Below are 22,045 nucleotides of genomic sequence, written 5' to 3' on the forward strand. Positions count from 1 at the left end.
TACATACGTGCCCTATTATTAAAACAAGAAATGCGGAATAATTATTTTATTATAAACAACTTTTTTCTTATATAAGAAATCACAATAATATTTTTATAATATATACCTATTTCAAGACAATATATTTAAAATAATGTCTTGAAATAGGCACTGGATTTTCGAAAGTAATTGTAACAAATTAATACAATATCTATGAAAAAAATGGGTTCAAATCCAGATCTTTCAAACAATTTAGCATATACCAATATACTATTAATATCCTATTATAAAACTGAGAAATTTGTTTGAACTCGCTAAGCTTAGCAACTACAGACCCGAATTGATTTTTTTTTTGGATAGCCCATTCATCGAGAAAGGCTATATAGGCTATAGGCTACAGGCTATAGGCTATATTACATTACATTAATTGTTTCTAATTAATACACTGTACCTACGTTCAGAGTCACCGTTGTCACTTAGCTATTTTAATGCGTACCATTGTTGTGGCTTCGATTCCCACTTGAGGAAATTAATTATTTAATATTTTCATTTTCTCGCTCTATTAACGATTAAAGCAAAGCGCGCAGTTGAGTTCCTCCACTAAATACACAATGCCTCTACGTTTCGACGGATAGTGTCTACCTACCTACGCGAAGTAAAAAAATACGATTTTACATACATATTCCTTAATTTACAAGTCTCGGTGCATCCATTACAAATATTTAAGACAACCATTATAATATAACATTTTTTTAACTATAAACAAATAATAATAAATTTATCTAAATTTCTTTCTTCCTTTTGAAGAGAGCAGTGAACTTGCCGGTCTCGTACGTCGGCATGAATGGCAGATATTTGGTCCACTCCCATCTGAAAATGTTTCATAGAAATTTATTTTTTACTGTCGAATGGTAAAAAATAACTTAAGTTACTCTACGGTTAACAAGTCGTGGCCGCCTCGAAATAAGGTTTTCTATTCTAAACTTATGAGCATTCGGAAACAAAATATCTAAAACTAAGAACTGTCCTAAAATTAAACCTGCGCAACAATCCACATCTAATTTTAAAGAGGCCACGACTGAATGACGGTAGTGTAGGTATTTTTTAAGGGCCAGTTGTGGCCCAGGAGTAGAAAAGTGTGACTATAAACGTGATAGGTAGTGGGTTGGATGTCCACTAGAAGAAATAAAATATTTATTATTTTCATTTCTTCGCTCTGGTGTCGAGGCAAAGCACGGCGTTGAGTTCTGCCACCCAACACGTAATGTCACATGGACAGTGTTAGAATAAACTATTATAGAACAAAGGTTCCGTCTGTGTAACCTGCAATATGCGGGATAGAGCGTGAAACTAAAAAAACTTACCTGCGTATAAGAGACATGCCGATAGGGAAGTCGTAAGTGTCACCGTCCTCGCTCGCGCCGACCGCCTCCAGTGACATCTCCTTCGCCCACGCCTCTAGACCACGCTCCTCGTCTGTGCCTAGTTTTGTATATATTTGTATGATTAGAACTAAAATATTGATTTAGTTCCAAAATTTCTTATACAATTTTTATAAAATAAAAATATTACATCAACTTTGATTTTATTTATTAGATTTTATCTACAATTTTGGTCACGAAAGCCTAACTATATTCATTTTATTCTAGTCAAAGTATTTTTTAATTATTATTTAAAGTACTTTTGTATTTTTCTAAGAATCTTCAATATAAATTATGCTCTTTAAAATGTCTGTAGTTATTCTGTTAAAGAATAATGGAATCAACTAATTCAATGCAATTGCATTATTCCCTGCGGCTTTGTGAACTCAAGCTAATTGAAAAAATCAGCAATTCAGCTTAGAAGTTAAACGCAGGTTTAAATAAAAGAAGAAAAGAAAGTAGACTAATAAATTAACTTAAACAATGTTACTGGTTGAGGCCATAGTGGAGCTTGGAGATTGTGAATTTGAACGCAGTGGTTGTAAGTTCGATCGCCATTTGGGGTCGCCAATAATAATTATTTTCATTTCTTTTTCTAATTCCTTGCTTTGAACAGACTGACGTTAAGTTTCGCAACTTTCTTTCTTTCTCGACTTCGAGCGGATAGTGAAGAAAGAAGTGTTTTAACACTGCTCTCTTGCAGCCTACCCTGCTGCATGCGTGAAGTAGAAAGAAAAAACTACCAACTTAAATGTAACCTCCTTAATAATGAGTAAAATCTAAACAGAACTGGTTAATTAAAGTAAAGAAAAAAAATAGATTTCTTGTTTTACTCAGTAATATTGGAATCATTTTTGCTTACTTACCAGGAATTAAATTATCCAATAAACAGCCTATGATGCCACCAACGAGGATGGAAGTGGAGAGTAATACCTAAACAAAAACATAAATTAAGCATCAATATAAATAAAATAATTATTTTATTCTAACTTCTAAATTTTGAAAGCTGTATTTCACAGCAGAGAGACCCACTTTCCGCCGAATTCTGAAAGCTCCGGTGTCAGGGCAAAGCGCGGCTCTGACCCAATTTGGAATGTGGGGAACGGAGCATTTCACACTAGGTTTCCTGTATCCTATACTACTACTATGGCATACTTGTAACACAGCATCCAGTGCTTCAACCCCAGTCTGTATAACACCGCTGTGCGCCGCCATCCACCGCGTGAGCACGAGCGGGAAGAACAGGCTGAACCCGATGATGTAGAGGTTGCGGGAGCTGTTCAAATTCACGTACTGGAGAGCAGAGAGACCTAGGTGGAGAAATGTATGCTATAAGCATTTCGATAAAACAACATTGCGAAAAGTAGGGAAAGGAAATGCCTTAATTTGAAAGGAATGCCTTAACACTTAGAGGCTCCCTCTCTCTCCCTGCTGAGTCTCATGTGATCATGAAGCTTTTCTTTTTAAAAAGTTTTTAGCTAGTTACAAATTCACATTCAAAATAAAATAATTGGAACTTACCAAACGCAGAAATCATTCCGAACATAACGCAGAACAAGCCTCCCACAATAGGTTGTGGTATGATGATGAAGACCGCTCCTAGCTTACCCACCACGCCTTGCACCACCATGAGTAGCGCTGCCCACTGTACTACACGACGAGAGCCTACCTACAAGTTATGTCAAAAAAATATTATAGAAACTGATGGTAAATTTTATTAGGTCTCCAATAAAATAACACTACCAAAATTTATATTATAGCCAAAAGTCGGCGAAAAGTGGGGAACTAAGGGTCTTAACACTAGGTTCCCACTGCCTACCCTGCTGTGTGCGAAATACAGGGTGAAACTGATTTTATTTTATCAAACCTACCTTAGTAACACCAATAGCGCCTACGTTCTCTCCAAACGTGTTAGTTCCGTTGCCGGAGCCCCAGAGACCCGCCAGCATTGTACCGAGACCCTCCGTGCCGAGACCGCGGTTGATGGCGTGTAGGGGTGGGGGTGGGGCCGCTATAAAATGCAGTATAAAACAATATATTACGAAACGTATAAACATTTTAACGTAGCGGAATTTGAACCCATTTTTCTTGAAATCCATCGAGAGTCTAATATCCAGAAATATTTTAGCAGACGAACACAAACCAGGCTTTCGGAATCAGAATGAACTTTGCTCCTTCGAAGCGCAAATACTTTATTTAAAGTATTAAAGTCAGCTATGTATATTATAATATTTCTAATGTGATGATAAAAAGCTTGGGATTTAATTCCATTACTTAATATGTAACGTCAGGATAAGACACAAAATATATTGCAGTATCGTAACTCCTAAATGTGACCAGATTCTATTATGAAAATAAGAACGTACGGGGATTTGAACTCGTGTCATTGATGAGATTCTTACCACACATCCTCGCCGTGGTGGGGTAGTAGCTGATGGACTCGACGGTGCACGCGAGCACTCCCGCCAACATGCCCAGCACTCCTGCCACACTTACTGTTGGCCAGCCCCATTGTCCTGATAGAGTTTTTTTTAAATATATTATGAGAAGTTAGATTCACCTTATATATCAGTTAATCTTTGTTTTTTATTATACTCTCCATAGACTCAAGATAGCGCCATGGTCTCTGCATACTTGTTTTGAACCTTCAGGTGAACTAAGGCTTCCCCTTCCTCTCTTACCACTCACATTTACCACATAAATCTTTTTACCATTCCGTCATCACTTATCCTATCAAAACCTGACCTGTCTAAGTTACTTGACCACGTTCTTCATCTCTGCCAACCATTTATTTATTTTATCTTTCTGTTTTATTTAATTTGTCTTCTTATTATTTTACCTGGATAAGGTATCCTAAACCAAGGCGCGTCGCGAATGATATTCAACTTCAGGTCAGTGCGCGCCGGGTGCCCCACTACCAGCGCCTCCGTGGCCGTCAGAATACCGCATATCACCCACATTATGACTATAGTTAGTAATACCTAGAGGTAGAAAAGATTAATTTGTAACTTTAAGCTGTATATATCCCACATATAGCATGGTAGGCAAAAGGAACCTAGTTTTAAGACACTTTATTCCCAATACACTGGCCAAATTTCCGTATCGAATGGAGGAACCCAACATGGTCGTTCGTCTGGTTACCAGAATGAGGAATTGAGAATAATTCATTCCCCAAATGGGAATCGAAACCGCAAGAGTGATGTTTAGTCATACTCCGCGCTGCTACGCCAGGACGGCCTCAATATACAGGGTGGAATTGTCAGCACCACTTTAAATGAAACCACAGTTTTAACTACTCTATTAAAGCCTAATAGAATTCGGAAAAAAAATAATTCCCAAAAATAAAAAAAGTTGTTTTTTCAAACAAAATAAATAATAAAATTATCGTTTTAAAATAAAACGCCATTTGTAAAGTATAACATAGGCACGCACACACTTACCTGTCAAATCGGAAACGTCGCACACGTATGTGTGCGTCACACGAAATACAGGATAAAAATCGTGAAATTAAAAAAAAATCCTACGTCCAAACTGTTGAGGTACCTTGATTAATTTCTTAGGTGTGGGTTTGAAATATATTACCCTATATGCAGTTTCAATAAAAGAAGCGCTGCCTCTTCCGCCCTGTATACTACATATATCGAACATATAAAAGTTTTTATAATGAGCTTAGAAATGTACCATATAAAGTAACTTTATAAAACTTACAGGGAAAAGTTTGAAAAGCGGAAACCATACAATGGAGAACCCCGCGTCGCGCTTCCAGGCCAGCGTCGGGATCTTAACTTCGCTCATACATTGTGAAAATATTGTGAGTAGAATGAATGTTCTGGAACAAATTAATTATTACGTTAAGCATATGTCGATTTAAAACCGAGTTGATTAATTGTAATAAATTATGGTAAGTTATGGTCGCCAGTTATTGGTTCCATTCCCACTCGAGGAATAAATTCCTCTACTCAATACGTAAGTTCCCTGTCTACTCTGCTATATAGGGAATGCAGCGGGAAATTGAAAAATAAATATATTATATTCTTTATTGTAATAAGCCTTAATTATAATTGAAAAAAATAAGACATTTTTAATATTTTTCTTACGTACCAGCAAAAACTATACAAGCAAAAAAAGTGATGTGTAAGTTTGCCTTAAATAAAGTAGTAGGCGCTTTGAGCATCTCTATTTTTACGAATTACGCTATTACTTAATATTGCTATTTTTTTAATACAGGTAAAAAAATTACAATATATTAGAAATTTTCGTTATATGTTTTGTATAATATATTTTCTTTTCAACTGAAATAATAAATAAAAATATAACTTAAGATCAGATAAAAAAATCAATATAGAATTTGTTGCTGACATGTTAAGAAAAATATATTTTTATTTCCACTATTCATGCAATATAGTTGCCAAAAAAATCTAGATGCCAGTCATAGGTTCGATTCCCACTTGAGAAAATGAAATATTTAATATTTTCGTTTGTTCGCTCTGGTAACAAGACAAAGCGTGGTATTGAGTTACGCCACTCAACACACAATGCCTCCAGAGTATGTGAAATAGAAATGGCTTAAAAAATTTATAAGAAAAATTATATACAAAATCTAAATTTTAACTTAAAATCGAATAGGACTAAAGAAATGGCATATTTCCTACAACGTACATAAATATAAAACAATTCTATAAGAACAAAAAATAAAAATAATAAAAAAATATATTAATAAAAAAAGCGACTTTGGAGGTGCTGGGATTTGAACCCAGGACTTTCAGCATGCGAAGCAGATACTCTACCACTGAGTTACACCCCCGACGAAGAAAATTGTCAAATTATTCATCTTTATCCTTAATAATATTATATATGTATTTAAATATATAAAAATCTTTGTTTACAAAATAATTATTAATAGAATATGCAAAAATTTAAATATTATAATTTAATAGACATTTTATATAACTGAAGTTCGAATTAAAATTAATAATTTTATTTTTGTTCAAACACAGCGAGGACTAAATTCTAATTAAATATTTATTAAAAACTAAATAAAAATAAACAGAGTATAAACGATGTTACACACAAAAATTAAAATATGTGAATGTATCAGTCATAAAAACAAAACAAAATCAAAACATTCAAGTTATATATAATTTAAGAAATGTCAGTGATGTCAGATGTGAGTCCAGGAAGCTACCATTCATGCTCATAGGTAAGTAAAACAAGAGGTCAACGTCCAGCTGCATCAGTGCAGAATCAATATTCACTTGTTGAGCTCGCGTCGCCATGGCAACGGCCCCGCCGCCCGGTACGTAAATATGATGAAATTTTAAAATCAATGCGAAAAACTTAGCCTAGATCGAAATATAGGTCAGGATCTAGATAAATAGATACATAGAAAGATATGGTGACTTTACTTGTTTCCCTCTGTATAGCCTGCTGTGTGCGGGATAGAGCGTGAAGCTGTATACTTATATAACCACATAATTTTTTTTGAAATGGCAGAAAAATTCTGTGACAAACTATTATTTTTTACTTCTTTTCTTTAAATTCTTTCTTTTCATATGAAATTCTATTATATGAATACATTTTTACAATACTAATATATAATAAGTTCTAGGTTCGATCCCCTCTCGTAGATAAAGCGCGAAACTTAATTTCACCAGCCAACACGAATTATATCGAAAGTTAGACAGAAAGTTGAGAATAAAGTGTTACTTAACACTAGATTCCCTCTGCTTTTGCTATACGGAAAAAATGGAACTTAGCAAGTGGATTATGTATGTAATAACTAGATAATAAATATATTTCCCGAGCAGTTTTAAACACAAACTGTTCTCTTGGAAAGTAATTATTAAACTACTTATTACGGAAACAAAGCCCGCAGAGTGGAGCGCTTTAGAGAATAACTTCTTTGTAATAGTTTGAGTGGACTTTGAGAAGATCTAGAATTCTAGAATAATGAAAAACATCAATTTATACTCTATGGCATATTTCCTAGGTATTTTAATATCGTTTAATACTTTTAAAGTACTTTAAATTGAACTCATTAATCGAATTAACCGAAGAGGGAGGCCGGGTGGGCCGTGCCCACTCTAGAAAAGTCTGGTGCCCACCCCAAAAATTTTAATAACAAAAAATTTGCACCTAGAAATTAAAAAACTAAGGTACACGCCCACCCCAGAAAATATCTTTAAGTACGTTCATGTGCCAAGAGTGCTTATTGTTAAAAAACTCCATTCCAGGCATTCTAATAAAATTTCATGACATTACACGTAGAGTGCTGGAACTTAAGCGCTTTGTCTATGAGAGCGAGAAAAAGAAAACAAATAAAATTTAATCATTCCCTAAATGAATATCGAATCCACGACCATCCCGATTATAATCATATGCTGTCCCACTACCCCACAACTGCCTCGACATATACATATATATATATAATAAATTTATACATATACAGGTATGATGCACACTGAAAACTAAAATCGATAGAGCCCCGTGCACCGGGACGATAACCTTTGACATTCCTACCCACCGCCCACTACGTATTGGGTAGGTATACTTAATTAGTGCAAGGGAAGACCACTCCCAGGATGGAAATTGGTGTAAAATTTTAATTAAAAAGCCCTTTTTTAGTTTGGGAACCTTTAATATTAATTTAGGGGACGTTGTAGCGCAGAGGAACAGCGTCGGACTGTAAAAGCGATAGTTTTGGGTTCGGTTTGAACTGAAGAAAAAAAGTTCTTTGAATATTTTAAGATAAATATTACTTTCTTTGAGAAATATTCTGCTCCTTAATATTTATATAGTTGTAAGCATGTATGTAACCGTAATATCAACGCCCACGTTAAAGCGTAGGTTTTAAAGATTCTATTCAATAACTTTCTCTGAACGCCCTACTAACTATCCTTCAAGTGAATCATATTGCCAAATGGAGTCAGTGCCTTTATATTTTTAAATAGTTTCACGCTTTATCCCGCAATGGGTTAATAGCAGGATAGACAGAAAAAACCTAACGGTAAAACATTCCGTCCTAATTTTTCGCCCAAATTTCGAATCATTGCGTATTAAATGGCGGAACTCTGCAATTTGTCTTGTTAACAGACGTGAAGAAAAGAAAATAATTACCCCAAATCGGAATCGAACCCATGACCGTCGCGTTTACAGACAGACGCCCTTTTACCCACGCTCCACGACAGCCTCAATATATTGACATAACCTTTATATATAGACACAGAATTTATTATCACTGAATAGCTTTGGCTATTAAAAAGTGACCTATAATATGAAGCTCGTATGTTATTTATTTTAGATCGATAGTTAACTGTATAAAAGACCGTTTAGTGTAGAATATGACCTAGTTCGTATGTATTTATATATCTTTTTTAATATTTTTATGCATTCACCGAGTATTTGTGGCGGAGAAAATCTTGATGTTTCCGTTCTTCACTCTCTGTCTGTGTGGAAATACCTATGTTATTTATATTATACCAAAGTAAAAGTAAAGAAAATTAAATCCATACTTCAGGGCGGCCAGGACTCGCCGACCGTAATGTGTTCTCTAAGTTGTCTAAGATATTTTCCTTTTCCAGAAAATAACTTCAGGTAAGTTAACTTCAGCGATAACTCGTTGACTGTATTATAAAAGTATTAAAAAAATCTAGTTCTCACCCAGCAGCGATGCCCCAATGCTGTGATGCGGCGTCAGCGGCGTGCTCGAACAGCGTTAAACCCACCAGAGCTACCGTTGGGGCAATAGTAAGTGGTGTCACTATGCGGAGCACAGAACCGATTATACCGAAATAACCTGCGAAATATTCAATTTTGTATGGTACATAACGAAGAGTGAGTGCACTCAAGAGTTTGCAATTGGTGTAACCTCTCTAAAATTGTCACATACTCGCGAGATACAAAAATGTAAAATTAGTTATTCAATTAAGGCCCTTACTAAATACTTTTGTATCGAAAAATTATAAATATAAAAATGTCAGTATTGTCAGTACTATACAAATTAAATGTTAATGAAAAAAACAATTCTTTAATCCCATTAACATCATATTTAATTCTCGTATGAAAATGATTGAATAAAAAAAATGTTTACAGATACGTAAAAAAGGTCTCATTTTTACACTCTTCTATTGACTGGGATATAGTTTATACAATATATAACTCAAGAGAAAACTACTTAATGACAAAACCATCCCTGACTGCAAACCTGACCCTGACGGATATGGGTTTGATTCCCACTCGAGGAAATGAATTATTTAATATTTTCATATCCGCTCTGGGAGCAAGACTAAACGCGGTGTTGAGTTCCGCCACTCAATACGCAATGTCTCGAAAATTCGGAGGAAACTAGAGAAAACAGTGTCTTAATACTGAATTCTCAAAATTTTCAAATTTGCCCTAAATCCATGGAGTTTTAAATAAATAACAATAACCATCCAAACTTACCTCCAAAAACCTGAAATAACGCTGAAACAGCTATAGCACCGGACAATTCACACATTCGACTCTTCCACACTTCTCTTCTCTCATCCTCAGACATCGCGGATAGAATATCTTGGTCAGGACACTTCCACGCTGGTAGACCGAGGATGGCCAACGTCGGCACTAGGAAGGATATGGTACCACCTTGGACTATCGGCAATCTGCACCCGAACGTTGCTTGAAGCCATGTTATTAGACCTGGTGGAAATAAAAGAAAAATAAGGTATATTATGTTAACTTTTATGGCAGCTCTGAATTTCTGATTTGACTAAGGACAGCTCTAAACATTATGTTCTCTGGTAACGGAACAAAGTGCACTCAACACGCAGTGCCTCCAGAAATCGGTTGAAAGTGGAGAACGGAGAAGTGGAGAATCGGCACCGATTTTTATAAAATTTGAAATTTAGATTTTTAAAACTATTTGATTGAACACGTGTTTCATCGTTTTCTAGAATTCTCCCCCTAAGGGTGCAAATATGGGGTTGAAAGTTTGTATAGAATTTTTTTTAAATCGGCACCAATTTTAATAAAATTTGGAGTTCAGACTCTTAAAAGTATTTAATTGAACACATGTTTCATGGTTTTTTAAAATTCTTCTCCAAGGGTGCAAATAAGGGGATAAAAGTTTGTATGGAAAAATCTTTAAAACGCCACCGATTATTATAAAATTTGAAATTTAGACTCTTAAAAATATTTAATTGAACATGTCTTTCATGATTTTCTAGAATTCACCCCCTGCAAATAAGGGGTTGAAAGTTTGTATGGTTTTTTTTTATATCGGCATCGATTTTTATAAAATTTGAAATTCAGACTCATAAAAATATTTCATTGAACACGTGTTTCACGGTTTATTAGAATTTACCCCCAAACTGAAAATAATTTTATAAATATATTTAATAAATATTCGTATGATTCAAACGGGTGAAGCCGCGCCGGTCCACTAGTAAAGTATAATTAATTTCCCCGAGTGAGAATCGAACCCACAACGGTCGCGCAGTCACACGCTAGTGTCACTGCGCCAGGACGGCCTCAATGATATGTAATGTACATATTATTCCTTATTTATCACCTTTATCTGAATAGTGCTAAAGAATTAACGTAATCGTGGAAAGGTTGGTTCGTGATGTTTGTGTACTTAGTACTTACATTGAAGTGTGTTTTATATGAGACTTGAGAGTGATTGTTAAGATTTTAGTTTTTAAACTAATGGAGATAAGTGAGAAATTTATTTGTTTTATTTGAAACAGAAATATATAATAATTTGTAGTTTTAATTTTAAATTAATATTTTTCAAAACCAAATATCTTTATAGGTTTAAAATGTTGAATATACATAACTATGTTCTCACTGACAATAACTCGTAATTTTTTTTCATTTTCATAGCAGGGTAGGCAGAGGGAACCTATTGTTAAGACACTCCGTTGCCCAGTTTTAGCTAATTTCTTGAGACAATACATGTTGAGTTGCGGGCCTCAACGCCGCTTTGCCTTGGCTTGACCGCGCTTTGAATTAAAATATTAATAAATAATAATTCATTCCTCTGAGTTTCAATCGAACCCACAACCTTCACGTCTACAGTGACACGTTTGTACCCCTGCGTTACATCGCCTCTAAAACCTTACCTGTCACAAATATCATGGTGGATATGATGTTGGACCTGTCCGGGTCCGTCTCCTCCATGCAGAGCGCGGGGCACAGGATGAACGGTATGGCGACTATGGCGCCTATCATTGTTAGGTAGTGCTGTAAATAAATGAAATCTTTTTCAAAACAAATGTCTTATTATTCGGAGGAAAGTGGGGAACGAAAGTGTCTATGTCAACACTAGATTCCCAGGTTCCCTCTGCCTACTCTACTATGTGAGAATAGAGTGTCTAAATACTAGAATCCTTCTGTCTACCCTACTGAATGTGAAATAAAGCGTAAACAAATACTAACTAAAAATATTATTTTTATTTCACTCAGTTACTACCTTACATGGACATTTGCCATATAAGGTAGTAACTTCGAATATGACAATAACGAAAAAATTGTATTTTAATTCAAATAAAGAAGAGTAAATTCACCTGTAACGCCATAAATATACACAGGTACCAAGACGGCGCGTCGTCGATGCCGTACGTGACATTGCCCTTGCGGTCCGCATCACCATTTGGCACATTGGCTGGATTCTGCTGGAAAAATAAAAATCAAACATATTATTACAGAGGTACAACGCGTGTTTAACGAGAGGCGTGCGAAACTCGGCAGGCTTGAGTTCGATTCCCACTTGAGAAAATGAAATATTTTATATTTTCATTTCCTCCTTGGAAAGTGGAGAACGAAAGACACTTGTTTTAATGGGAACGGAGTGTCTTACACTAGATTCCCAGGGTCCCTTTACCTACCCTGCTATTTGTGCTACAAAAGTTATATTTTAAAATAGTACAGATAACTACTTTTAAATATCGCTTATAAATGACGAAAAAATGCAAATTGTATCAATGACGTGTTCACTTAAATATTATTATGTAAATTTTCAGACATCGAAATATGCACGACAGTTGCAATTTACATGGTAAATTTTAATATGGAAAATAATATATTTTAAAATACTTATAATAGAGGCAGTCGTGGCGTATGGCGTCCTGTAAACACGACAGTTGTGGGTTCGATTCTCACTCGGGGGAAGGAAATATTTAATATTTTCATTGCCTCGCCATGGCAACGATAAAGCTCGGCGCTGTATTCAACCCGCACTGCTTAACGAATTTGGCAGAAAGTGGAGAATGGAAGTATCTGAATGGGATCCAAGTTGACAGAGAGCACGGAGCGCTAAATGCTACGGCTTCTCTTCTTCTTCCTCCTGGCATTAATCCCGGCTATTGCCAGGGTCTGCCTTCCTACACAACCTACTCCACTTTGCACGATCTTTTGCATCCTCGGTGGTTAGACCATTGGCTCTCATGTCCTGCATCACAACATCCAACCAGCGCTTCCTTGGGCGTCCGGGAGGTCGCACCCCAGGGACTGGTATAGCAAGGCACTTGCGTCCGACATAGTTCTTAGGCCGGCGCGTAACGTGGCCAAACCATCTCAAGCGACTCTCTTGGAGCTTATCCGCTACGTCATGGACCCCAAGACTACCTCGAATGAATGTGTTGCGTATGCGGTCAGACCGCGTTACGCCGCACATCCACCTCAGCATCTTCATTTCCGTGACGTGAAGCTCAAAGTGTGCCGAGATAGTGCTGGCCAACATTCGCTGCCGTATAAAAGAACCGGTCGGACGATGCTCTTGTATATCAGCCCCTTGAGCTTGGGCGGTATTCTGCGGTCGCAGACCACACCAGTGACCTCCCGCCATTTCCCGCCAGGCAGCGCTTATCCGGCCATGGACATCGTGATCGATGCCTCCAGACTCGTGCATAACGGATCCAAGGTACCTGAACTTCTCCGACTTAACGGCTGGCTCAGGACCTATAAGGATGGTGCTCGAGTCCCGGCTCCCGCAGGCCATGTACTCTGTCTTCGACACATTTAGTTTAAGACCGCCGTTCTCAAGCGTACCCTTCCAGAGGTTCACTTTACGCTCCAGCGTCAGTCGGTTCTCGGCAATGAGTGCTATGTCGTCGGCATACATCATCAGCCATGGAGGCTGGTCCTGGATGTGAGCCGAGACAGTATCGAGCACTACATTGAATAAGAACGGACTAAGAGCCGAGCCCTGGTGAACCCCCACCGTAATCGGGAAGGGTCTAGTGTCGCCAACAGCAGTCCTAACCATAGAAGCGGAATCGTGGTACATGTCTCTGATAATCTCAATATAGGCCTCAGGGATCCCTTTGGATCGCAATGCCCACCAGATACACTGACGAGGCACACAGTCAAAGGATTTCTGCAGATCTAAAAAGGCCACATGCAGAGCTCTCCTTTTTTCCCTGTATGCCTCCATCAAAGTTCTGAGGGCGAAAATGGCGTCCATGGTGCCCGATCCTGGCTGAAATCCATATTGAGACTCAGAGACAGTACACTCTCGGCGGAGCCTGAGGTCGATCATGCGCTCGAAGAGCTTCATGGTATGACTCAGAAGCTTAATGCCCCTATAACTACCACAATCTTGAACACTGCCCCTTCCTTTGTAAATAGGGGTAATGAAGCTAAGCCGCCACTGATGCGGCATCTTACCAGTGTTCAAGATATGGTTAAAAAGGTCAGTAAGCATGAGCACACCAAGAGAGCCCAACGATTTCCACGCTTCGATCGGAATGTCGTCAGGTCCCACCGCTTCGCATCTTTGACGCAAAGACATTTTGCGATATCTTGCGTCACTTTATCCCGGGAACGTGCCAGTTTGTAAATGAGCTTCTGCCCCTCCACAGTTTCAAGTTTATCATACAATGGTGACAAACTTTCACTGCGGGCTCTGGCTACAGCTCTTTTACAGGCACGTTTAGCTACTGTGTACTCCAGTCTGTCTTCAGGAGAGTTGGATTCCTGCCACTTCTTAAAGGCAGCCTTCTTTTCACGAGTCACCTCCTGCACCTCGTCATTCCACCACCATGTCTCCTTGTCGATGACACGTCCTCCCCTAGAAAGGCCAAGAACTCGCCTGCCCGCCGCAATGATTGCCGACTGAGCCCGATCCCAAGCATCCTGAGCAGTCTCGGTGTTCGTCGAAATATCGTGACTTTTCACCTCTGCCAGGAAGTCGGTCTGCATCGGTCCATTCAGCAACCACCACTTGATCCGAGGCCTACGTTTCTCGGCTACTTTCTTCTTCGGAGTGACGTTAAAGTCCATGACAAGAAGACGATGTTGGGCCGTTAGGCTTTCGCCTGGAATGACCTTACAGTTAGTTACCCTGCCCATATGACACCGTCTGGTCAATAAGTAGTCTATTTGAGTTGAGTGGGACCCGCTCTTATACGTGATAAGGTGCTGAGAATTCTTTTGGAAGAACGTATTCACGACGGCCAGATCAGACGCAATACAGGTTCTCAGAATGTTTTCTCCCTCTGCATTGCGAAGACCGTGCCCAAAACCCCCGTGAACACGTTTATACGGCTCAGCAGCCTTACCGACGTGCCCGTTCAAGTCCCCCCCAACTAAGACCACTTCGGTAGACGGCACAGCAAGTAGCATCCCTTCATACTGCTCCCAGAATGTCTCCTTTTCGGCCGCGCTACATCCCGCCTGGGGAGCATAGGCACTGATTAAGTTTGTGATAACGCCCTCAATCAGTACCCTCACTCGCATCAAGCGGTCGGAGCGACGGTCAACTTCAAGGAGCCCATTCTGAAGCTCTTCAGAAAGCACTACCGCTACACCGTTTCTACCCGAAGGTGACCCAGTGTATATAAGCCGGTAACCCTGTCCGATGTTACGGGACTTATTGCCCTTCCAGCGAGTTTCCTGGAGGAAAGCACACTGGACCCGACGTCTCATGAGTACATCTGCGAGTTCCCTGCATCGTCCGGTTAGAGAGCCAATATTCCACGTTGCAAAGCGGAGTTTTCGTCTGGGTACTTGCGTCTTTAACCGTGCCCGTACTTGACACGGTAGCCCTTGCCCACTTATCGCAGGTGTAGGGCGATGTGCCTGCGCGTCGTTTTGCGGCGACGCCCTAGCTGTACCCAGTCTTTTCTTATTCCGTTTCATGTACTGGCGGTTTGCGGTTTTCGTGGAGCGACTGCCGTCTGACCTCCAAACCCCTTTGTGGGGAAAACCAAAGGGAGAGGAAAATAGAAGGGTAGGATAGGAAAAGGAAGGAGGGAGCTAAGGAAGGAGGAGACGGGGGGGGGACACCATTCTTACGGACTGGATGAGGATATAAGAGTGGCGGCTCGAGGATCCGGGGTCGCGTACCCGTATGCCCACAAACCAATATCGGACAGATATTAGTCTGGACACCCTCTGAATATTCTAAATGCTACGGCTTCTATATACGTATATCACCTCGTCCACTCAAACTAAATAGTAACTAAATAATAATCAACAGAAGAAATCAACTTACCAAGTCTCCTGTAATATTTTCAAGTCCTATTTGTATGTTGTGATGTACCATTTTTTATCTGTGGAAGAATAATTAATAGATTTTTTTTTAATACGATACAATACAATTATATTTGTTTTGTTTTTCTATAGAATATTTTGACATTCAGCCAAGACATAGCCAGCCATAAAATGTACAACTTCAGGATAGTTTAGATACACTGTATGTTGAGTGGCGGAACTAAACGCCGCCCCTCGTTAAACCAAACTAAGAAAACGAAAATCGAACTCATTACTGACTTTTTCCATAACAATTTCCATAATGACATAATTACAAAGTTACTATAATTGGACAGATAGTATAAAATTAGTTGCTCCTTTTTTCAATGCTAATGAAATTAAGTATATGATAAGTTAATTAACTGGAACTAAATGTTCAAAAATAGGGGTGCTATCATGATAAGGGCAATTTCACACGTATTACATTATTTCCGTACTATATGAAACTGGTTTCTACATGCGACTTCGCTTGCATAATGAAACAGTCGTTATTCGGCCCGATCTCATATTCTTGTATGAATGTATAAGAAATATTCTTATATGCGTGATAGTTAGTCCTCATATAAGAATATTTTCAATAGACAGATCTGACTGAGAACTATGACTGGTACTATAGTGTCAAACCTCTCTGAGAGTTACAAATCCTTGACTGCGTGAGGTAACTCTGGCACTCTGGTAATCTCTGGCCGCTGTCAAAGTGAATTAAACTAAAACACTTAATGTTTTATATTCTAGCTAGAGTGCTTCTCGATAAATTAACTTATACCATAGAAATAAATCTAATCTATGCCTTTATAAACTATGTAAAACTATAATGCTTCCGGTTTCAAATTTACACTTGGGTAACATTCCAAATGGGTTGTCAATTTCATTTAGATACATTTAATTTGATATTATGCATTTATATTTCGATAAAAAAAATACAGGAAGGAAATGATAAAAAAAATCTTAAATATTCATATAAACGTAAATAGTCGTTTTTATATCTATGCAAATTTCGAGTGTCGTACTGTATTTTTCAAGGATATTTCATATATCGCTCATTTTGTGCAATAATGACATAAGTAATATTATGTAGAATTTTTAAAAACAAAAAGAGGCCAGGGGCACAAAGTATGACTGTAAACGTGACTGGTTGTGAGTTCGAATCCCACTCGAAGTAATGAAATATTTATTTAAATTTATATTTCCATTTCTTCGTCTCCAGAATTCGGTGGAGAGTGAGGTACATGGGAGTATTTTAAAAGTAGGTTCCCTCTGCCTACACTGCTATGTACGGGATACAGCGTGAAGGTGATATTTATTAAAAAAAATTGAATGTCAATATATGTACTTATATGGAAAGACGATGCGACTTTGATTAAGTCTTGTAATATTTGAAAGTGCATTGGCAGAGCGTGTAAAAAATATTCTCTGGGATTGCTGTCAAGCCCTATTACTGCGTCACAACGGCTTTGTTAATAATAATAATAACAATAAGTACATCTATACTAATATAATAAAGCGGAAGAGTTTGTTTGTTTGTTTGTTTGTTTGTTTGTTTGTTTGTTTGTTTGTTTGTTTGTTTGTTTGTTTGTTTGTTTGAACGCTAAGATCTCTGGATCTACTGGTCCGGTTTTCATTGTTTTTGTTTTGTATGAAAGCTGCATTCTTCAGAAGTGCTATAGGCTATATAACATTACATTACACATATATACTAATATATTTTAAAGTACATTCTAATTTGACATGCAATTTATTCTGCCATGTTAATAACAACCGTCGTTGCTACGCGACCGCTACCGCGACGTTTTGATATTCATCCTTATGAAAATAAATATAATAGTCACTTTTAGCATTTTATCTAGATTGAAATTATAGTTTACTGTATAACATACTAATAAATAATTAAGGAGATGTCACTGATTCCAAATGACCTAGCCTACGGGCGGCTCAGTATGACCGACGTAAACGGCCAGATGACGTTGACGGTTTTATAAATTTTCATACATTTTCGAACTATTGTAAATGTTTATGTAATTATTTGCTGTTTATAATTAATTTAAGCTACACTTTGGTTCTCTTCTTATTTTATTTGATATTGCCCGCTAAAATTATCCTGCTTAATAGAGAGAAATGTTTAGTTATTTCGTAGAGTCGATATCTATGTACGCACGCACGGAAAACTTTAGGTACTTTTTCTAATATTAAGAATATCTATCCTTTAGTTACTTTTAATTCTTTTGTTGGTTAATTTCAATAACTCAGATAATATTTTCTAATAATGTGTATCTACTTATTATTCTTTTTGATTATTTAAGCTTATATTTTCTTACTAATTCTATTGAAAATTGAAAATAATTTAATGAATATATTTAATAAATATTCTTATAGTTGAAGCAGGCGTAGCCGCGTCCGGGTCCACTAGTATAATAATAAGCGAAACTGGTTGATTAATTGAGAATGCACATATTTTATTATCGTTTATTATAATTGTATCGTTAAAGTTATAGTAGTTATACTTATATATGTAATCTAATATTACAAATTACGTAATAGAAATATTTTATAAAAATCAATAGATTGAATGCTACGGTAATGGGTGACTATTACTATAAAGTTTCATCGAAATTCGTTCAACAGTGGACAGAAAGTGGAAGAAATATACATTCTTACAGACTTTTACATTTCTAATATTAATAAAAAGGATAATAGCGATATTTCTCCGTCGGTCCATGTCCATTTCAGAATAATCTGGTGCCCACCTCAGATTTTTTACGAATAAAATTAAAAAAAAAATCTTTTCCCAAAAAGATTAGTTCAAACTAAACTTAAGTCTGCTCCTGCAAAATAACTATATATACGAAAATGCGGATTGCCGAAAGGGGAATTCCTTGAGCTAAGTTTCTCGGTCTAGGTTTTACCCAAAACTTCTTCACGTAGTATTCGATAGAGCATTCATTAATTGTATAATCCGTTGATGCTGTCGTGGTGAGTGCGGCTGTAAAACGCGAAGATTATGGGTTCGATAATGGAGTCCCATTCGGGGGTATTAAATATTTAAAATTTCCTCTTAAACTTTGTTACTTATAATAATACTATTTAGTTTACCTAAGAAGTATACTATTGGGTGTAGTACGACGCTGTTATTGTCAAACTCGCTTTGTAGTCGAATGAGACTTATTTTTCACATTTTAATATCATGTTTCCTTAAAAATACTTAATATAACTTTATTTTTGTGTTTTTTTTCGTTTATTATTAAACCAGCGAATTGTTCTATTAAACATAAAAAGAATTGTTCGCCAACTAGCAATTAAAACTTTATTATAAATGACTCTAAAATGATACTTAAATTATTATAACATAAATTATAATTCATTAACTGCAAATTTCTCACGGAACTTGTTGAAGAAGTTGGAGAAGACAATCGATGTTAAACAAAATAAAGGTGTTCAAAAAGTGGTCAAGTGCGAACCGGACTCGCCTTTGAATCGTTTATTAGTTAACCAAATACCATTATCATTTTTCGTTAATTTTATTTTTCATATGGTCTGGCAGTCACGGGTTCTAATCCTTATATTGTTTGTATAAATGACGTTGCTATGTTTGCGTACATATCGTTTTAATCAATTTTCTTTGAGTGTTCATTAAGATCTTTAGCAAACTTTTTTTATATTTTTATAATAACCTAGTGTTCGACCAGGGACCAGTCGTAGTGCAGGAGCACTAGCGTGTGATTGCGAACGCGACAGGTTGTGGGTTCCATTCTCACTCGAGGAAATTAAATATTTATTATTTTCATTTCTTCGCTCTGGTGTTGAGGTGAAAAACGCGACGTTGAGTTCCGCCATTCTGTTGAATGCAATGTCTCCAGAATTCGGCGGAAAATGGGGGACGGAGTATCTTAACACTAGATACCCGCTGCTTACCCTACGATAAGAAATCAACGTGAGGCTAAACAAAATATATACTTAAAAGTAACTATTATGTAGGAATTTAAAATTTTAAGTTGATACCAAACTCATTTTAATATTAATATTTATGTATTAATAATTTTAAATTAATATTTAAATGGACATTTTTAAAACACAGTTTTGTTGAACTAAGAAAAATACAAATGGAGAATTTAATAGCGTACTAATTTATATTCATGTAGATATGAATATATAATGGCGGTAGTACAAAAAATACTCCAAATTAGGTACTAATTGCACGAGGTCGTTGTTACAATTCTTATTTCTTGTAAATAAATTGTATATTATTTATGCTTAAATTTCGATTACAGTTAGCTAGATTTGAACCTGTACCCTTCTAGAATGTGGGTAACGTTGCCCACACGTGGGAATAAAATATTTTGATATCAAGTGATAGAAAAACAAAACACGGCGTTGATTTCCTTTACTCAACACAAATGTCTCGAATATTGAGCGTGAAGGGGAACATAGTATCTTAACACTACGTTTCCTCTGCCTAACCTGCTATATACGGGATAAAGCATGAAACTATTTTAACTCTTTTTTTAACTCTAGACATTACAACTGATACCTACTATTAAGTCATTCGTTTAATTATAACAATCTAAATTATTACAAATATAACACGGTTCGTTTACATCCATTCTGATATCTATTAATTTCCTTAAATTTATTTTAATTGAAGTGTTTAGGTATCGTGATAAAGAAACTTTTTATATATAAATATAATAAATTAATAATTTATAAAAAAAAATTGCGACGTTTGTCAGTTCGATTCCCACTAGAGGGAATGAATTATTTTTATTTCCTCTGGTAAACATAAAGTAGAAGAAATTTAATTCATTTAATAAAAAAAATAATGTAATCTAAATGATTAAAAGAATTAATTACTTATTTATTCAACTTTGTTCATTAAATTGCATTCTAATAACTATTAAGAATTAATTCTGATTCAATAATGCTACAATATCGACCCGTAACTGACTGAGATGAAAGAAACTTTGTTTATAAATTAAAACGACCTAGTATTATTAGTATCTGTTATTGCATAAAATTATGCAATTTAGGTAAATCTTGGAACCTTTGGAAACGGGACCTGGGACCCTATTGTTATGACACTCTATTTCCATTAAGTTACTTCCGTCCCCACTTTATGCCAAATTCTGGAGGCATTGGGTATTGCGAGTGGGAATGGAACCTACAACCCATTGCATTTACAGCTCACACGCTGGTACCCCTATGCCACAGCTGACCTTAATTATTATCATTGTATTTCGTTGCTATTATAAAAATGAACAGAAAAATAATTTGTTTTTAAAAGAACTTCTATAAAGTAAATAGCTAAGATTTAAATATTTGAAATAAATAAGTACGATGTTAAGTTCCGCCTGTCTCGTACATTGAACAATGCGTGGAGAACAGTATCTTAACACTAGATTCTCTCTGCCTACCCTACTATATAAGGAACAACGCGTGTAACTAAAACTAATTAAAAAATACTTACAAAATTAACCAGGCCACATACAAAAATCACTTGAAAGATATAATCTAAACTACTAAATTGAATATTATACTATAATTTAACTAATTAATTATATTTATTTGTATTTAATTTTATTAATTTTATATAATTAAATTATTTTTCTTATACATATATTTATTTCACAAAACAGACGTCGCGCTATGACAACTATAAACACTGTATGGCACTAAACGATTGAGAACAAGAACAAGTAGACGACAGTACTAATTGATCTCCACAATATGACTAAACGATTTCATCTGTTGAATTGTTGATTTTATTTATATTATTAATACTCTTTAGAAAATATATACGAAATTTTTGTGTTGTTTTTTTAATTATGTATAAGTGTGGAATAACTTTTTATTAATTAATATTAAAATATTACTTGTATTAATTGCTGTTTATATTACAAAAAGTTATCGTCAGTAAGTTTTAATATAATTATCATTAATTTTTTTTCTCTTTTTAGCTTCACTCTTTATCCTTCATATTGCAGGGTAGGATACCATAGTGTTAGGACACCATTCGGTTTTGAGGACAGTGTTGGCATTTAACGCCGCGCTTTGTCTTACGGAAAACGAAAATATACCTGTCATTCTCGTATGGATTTATATTCGCTTTTCCCCGCATAGTAGGTAGCGTAGGAAGAGGGAAC

At 36.3% G+C, this 22,045-nt stretch overlaps 1 protein-coding gene and 1 non-coding gene across 3 annotated transcripts; both read right to left on the reverse strand.

Annotated features, from left to right (window-relative positions):
• Positions 1–31: 31 nt before the first annotated feature.
• LOC146531659 (solute carrier family 23 member 2) lies at positions 32–21,610 on the reverse strand. Of its 2 annotated transcripts, none has more exons than XM_085197911.1 (15): positions 21,370–21,610; positions 15,874–15,931; positions 11,945–12,049; positions 11,501–11,621; positions 9,843–10,076; positions 9,060–9,195; positions 5,109–5,229; positions 4,240–4,381; positions 3,803–3,916; positions 3,268–3,411; positions 2,922–3,065; positions 2,556–2,710; positions 2,267–2,333; positions 1,344–1,461; positions 32–849 (listed from the first exon to the last, which is right to left on the reverse strand). In XM_085197911.1, the coding sequence occupies exons 2-15, from the start codon at positions 15,922–15,924 to the stop codon at positions 762–764; spliced, it is 1,740 nt and encodes a 579-aa protein (XP_085054037.1). In that variant the 5' UTR covers positions 15,925–15,931; positions 21,370–21,610; the 3' UTR covers positions 32–761. The 2 variants fall into 2 exon arrangements, with proteins under 2 accessions (XP_085054037.1, XP_085054036.1); XM_085197910.1 differs by having other exon boundaries at positions 11,945–12,052.
• TRNAA-CGC (transfer RNA alanine (anticodon CGC)) lies at positions 6,133–6,204 on the reverse strand. Its single transcript has one exon. It is a non-coding gene; the product is annotated as a tRNA-Ala (tRNA).
• Positions 21,611–22,045: the final 435 nt, after the last annotated feature.

The sequence above is a fragment of the Heliconius melpomene genome, chromosome 15 (genome assembly GCF_056956725.1).
Source record: "Heliconius melpomene rosina isolate 202511_hmr_F chromosome 15, ASM5695672v1, whole genome shotgun sequence".
In the NCBI taxonomy this organism is placed as follows: Eukaryota; Metazoa; Arthropoda; class Insecta; order Lepidoptera; family Nymphalidae; genus Heliconius; species Heliconius melpomene.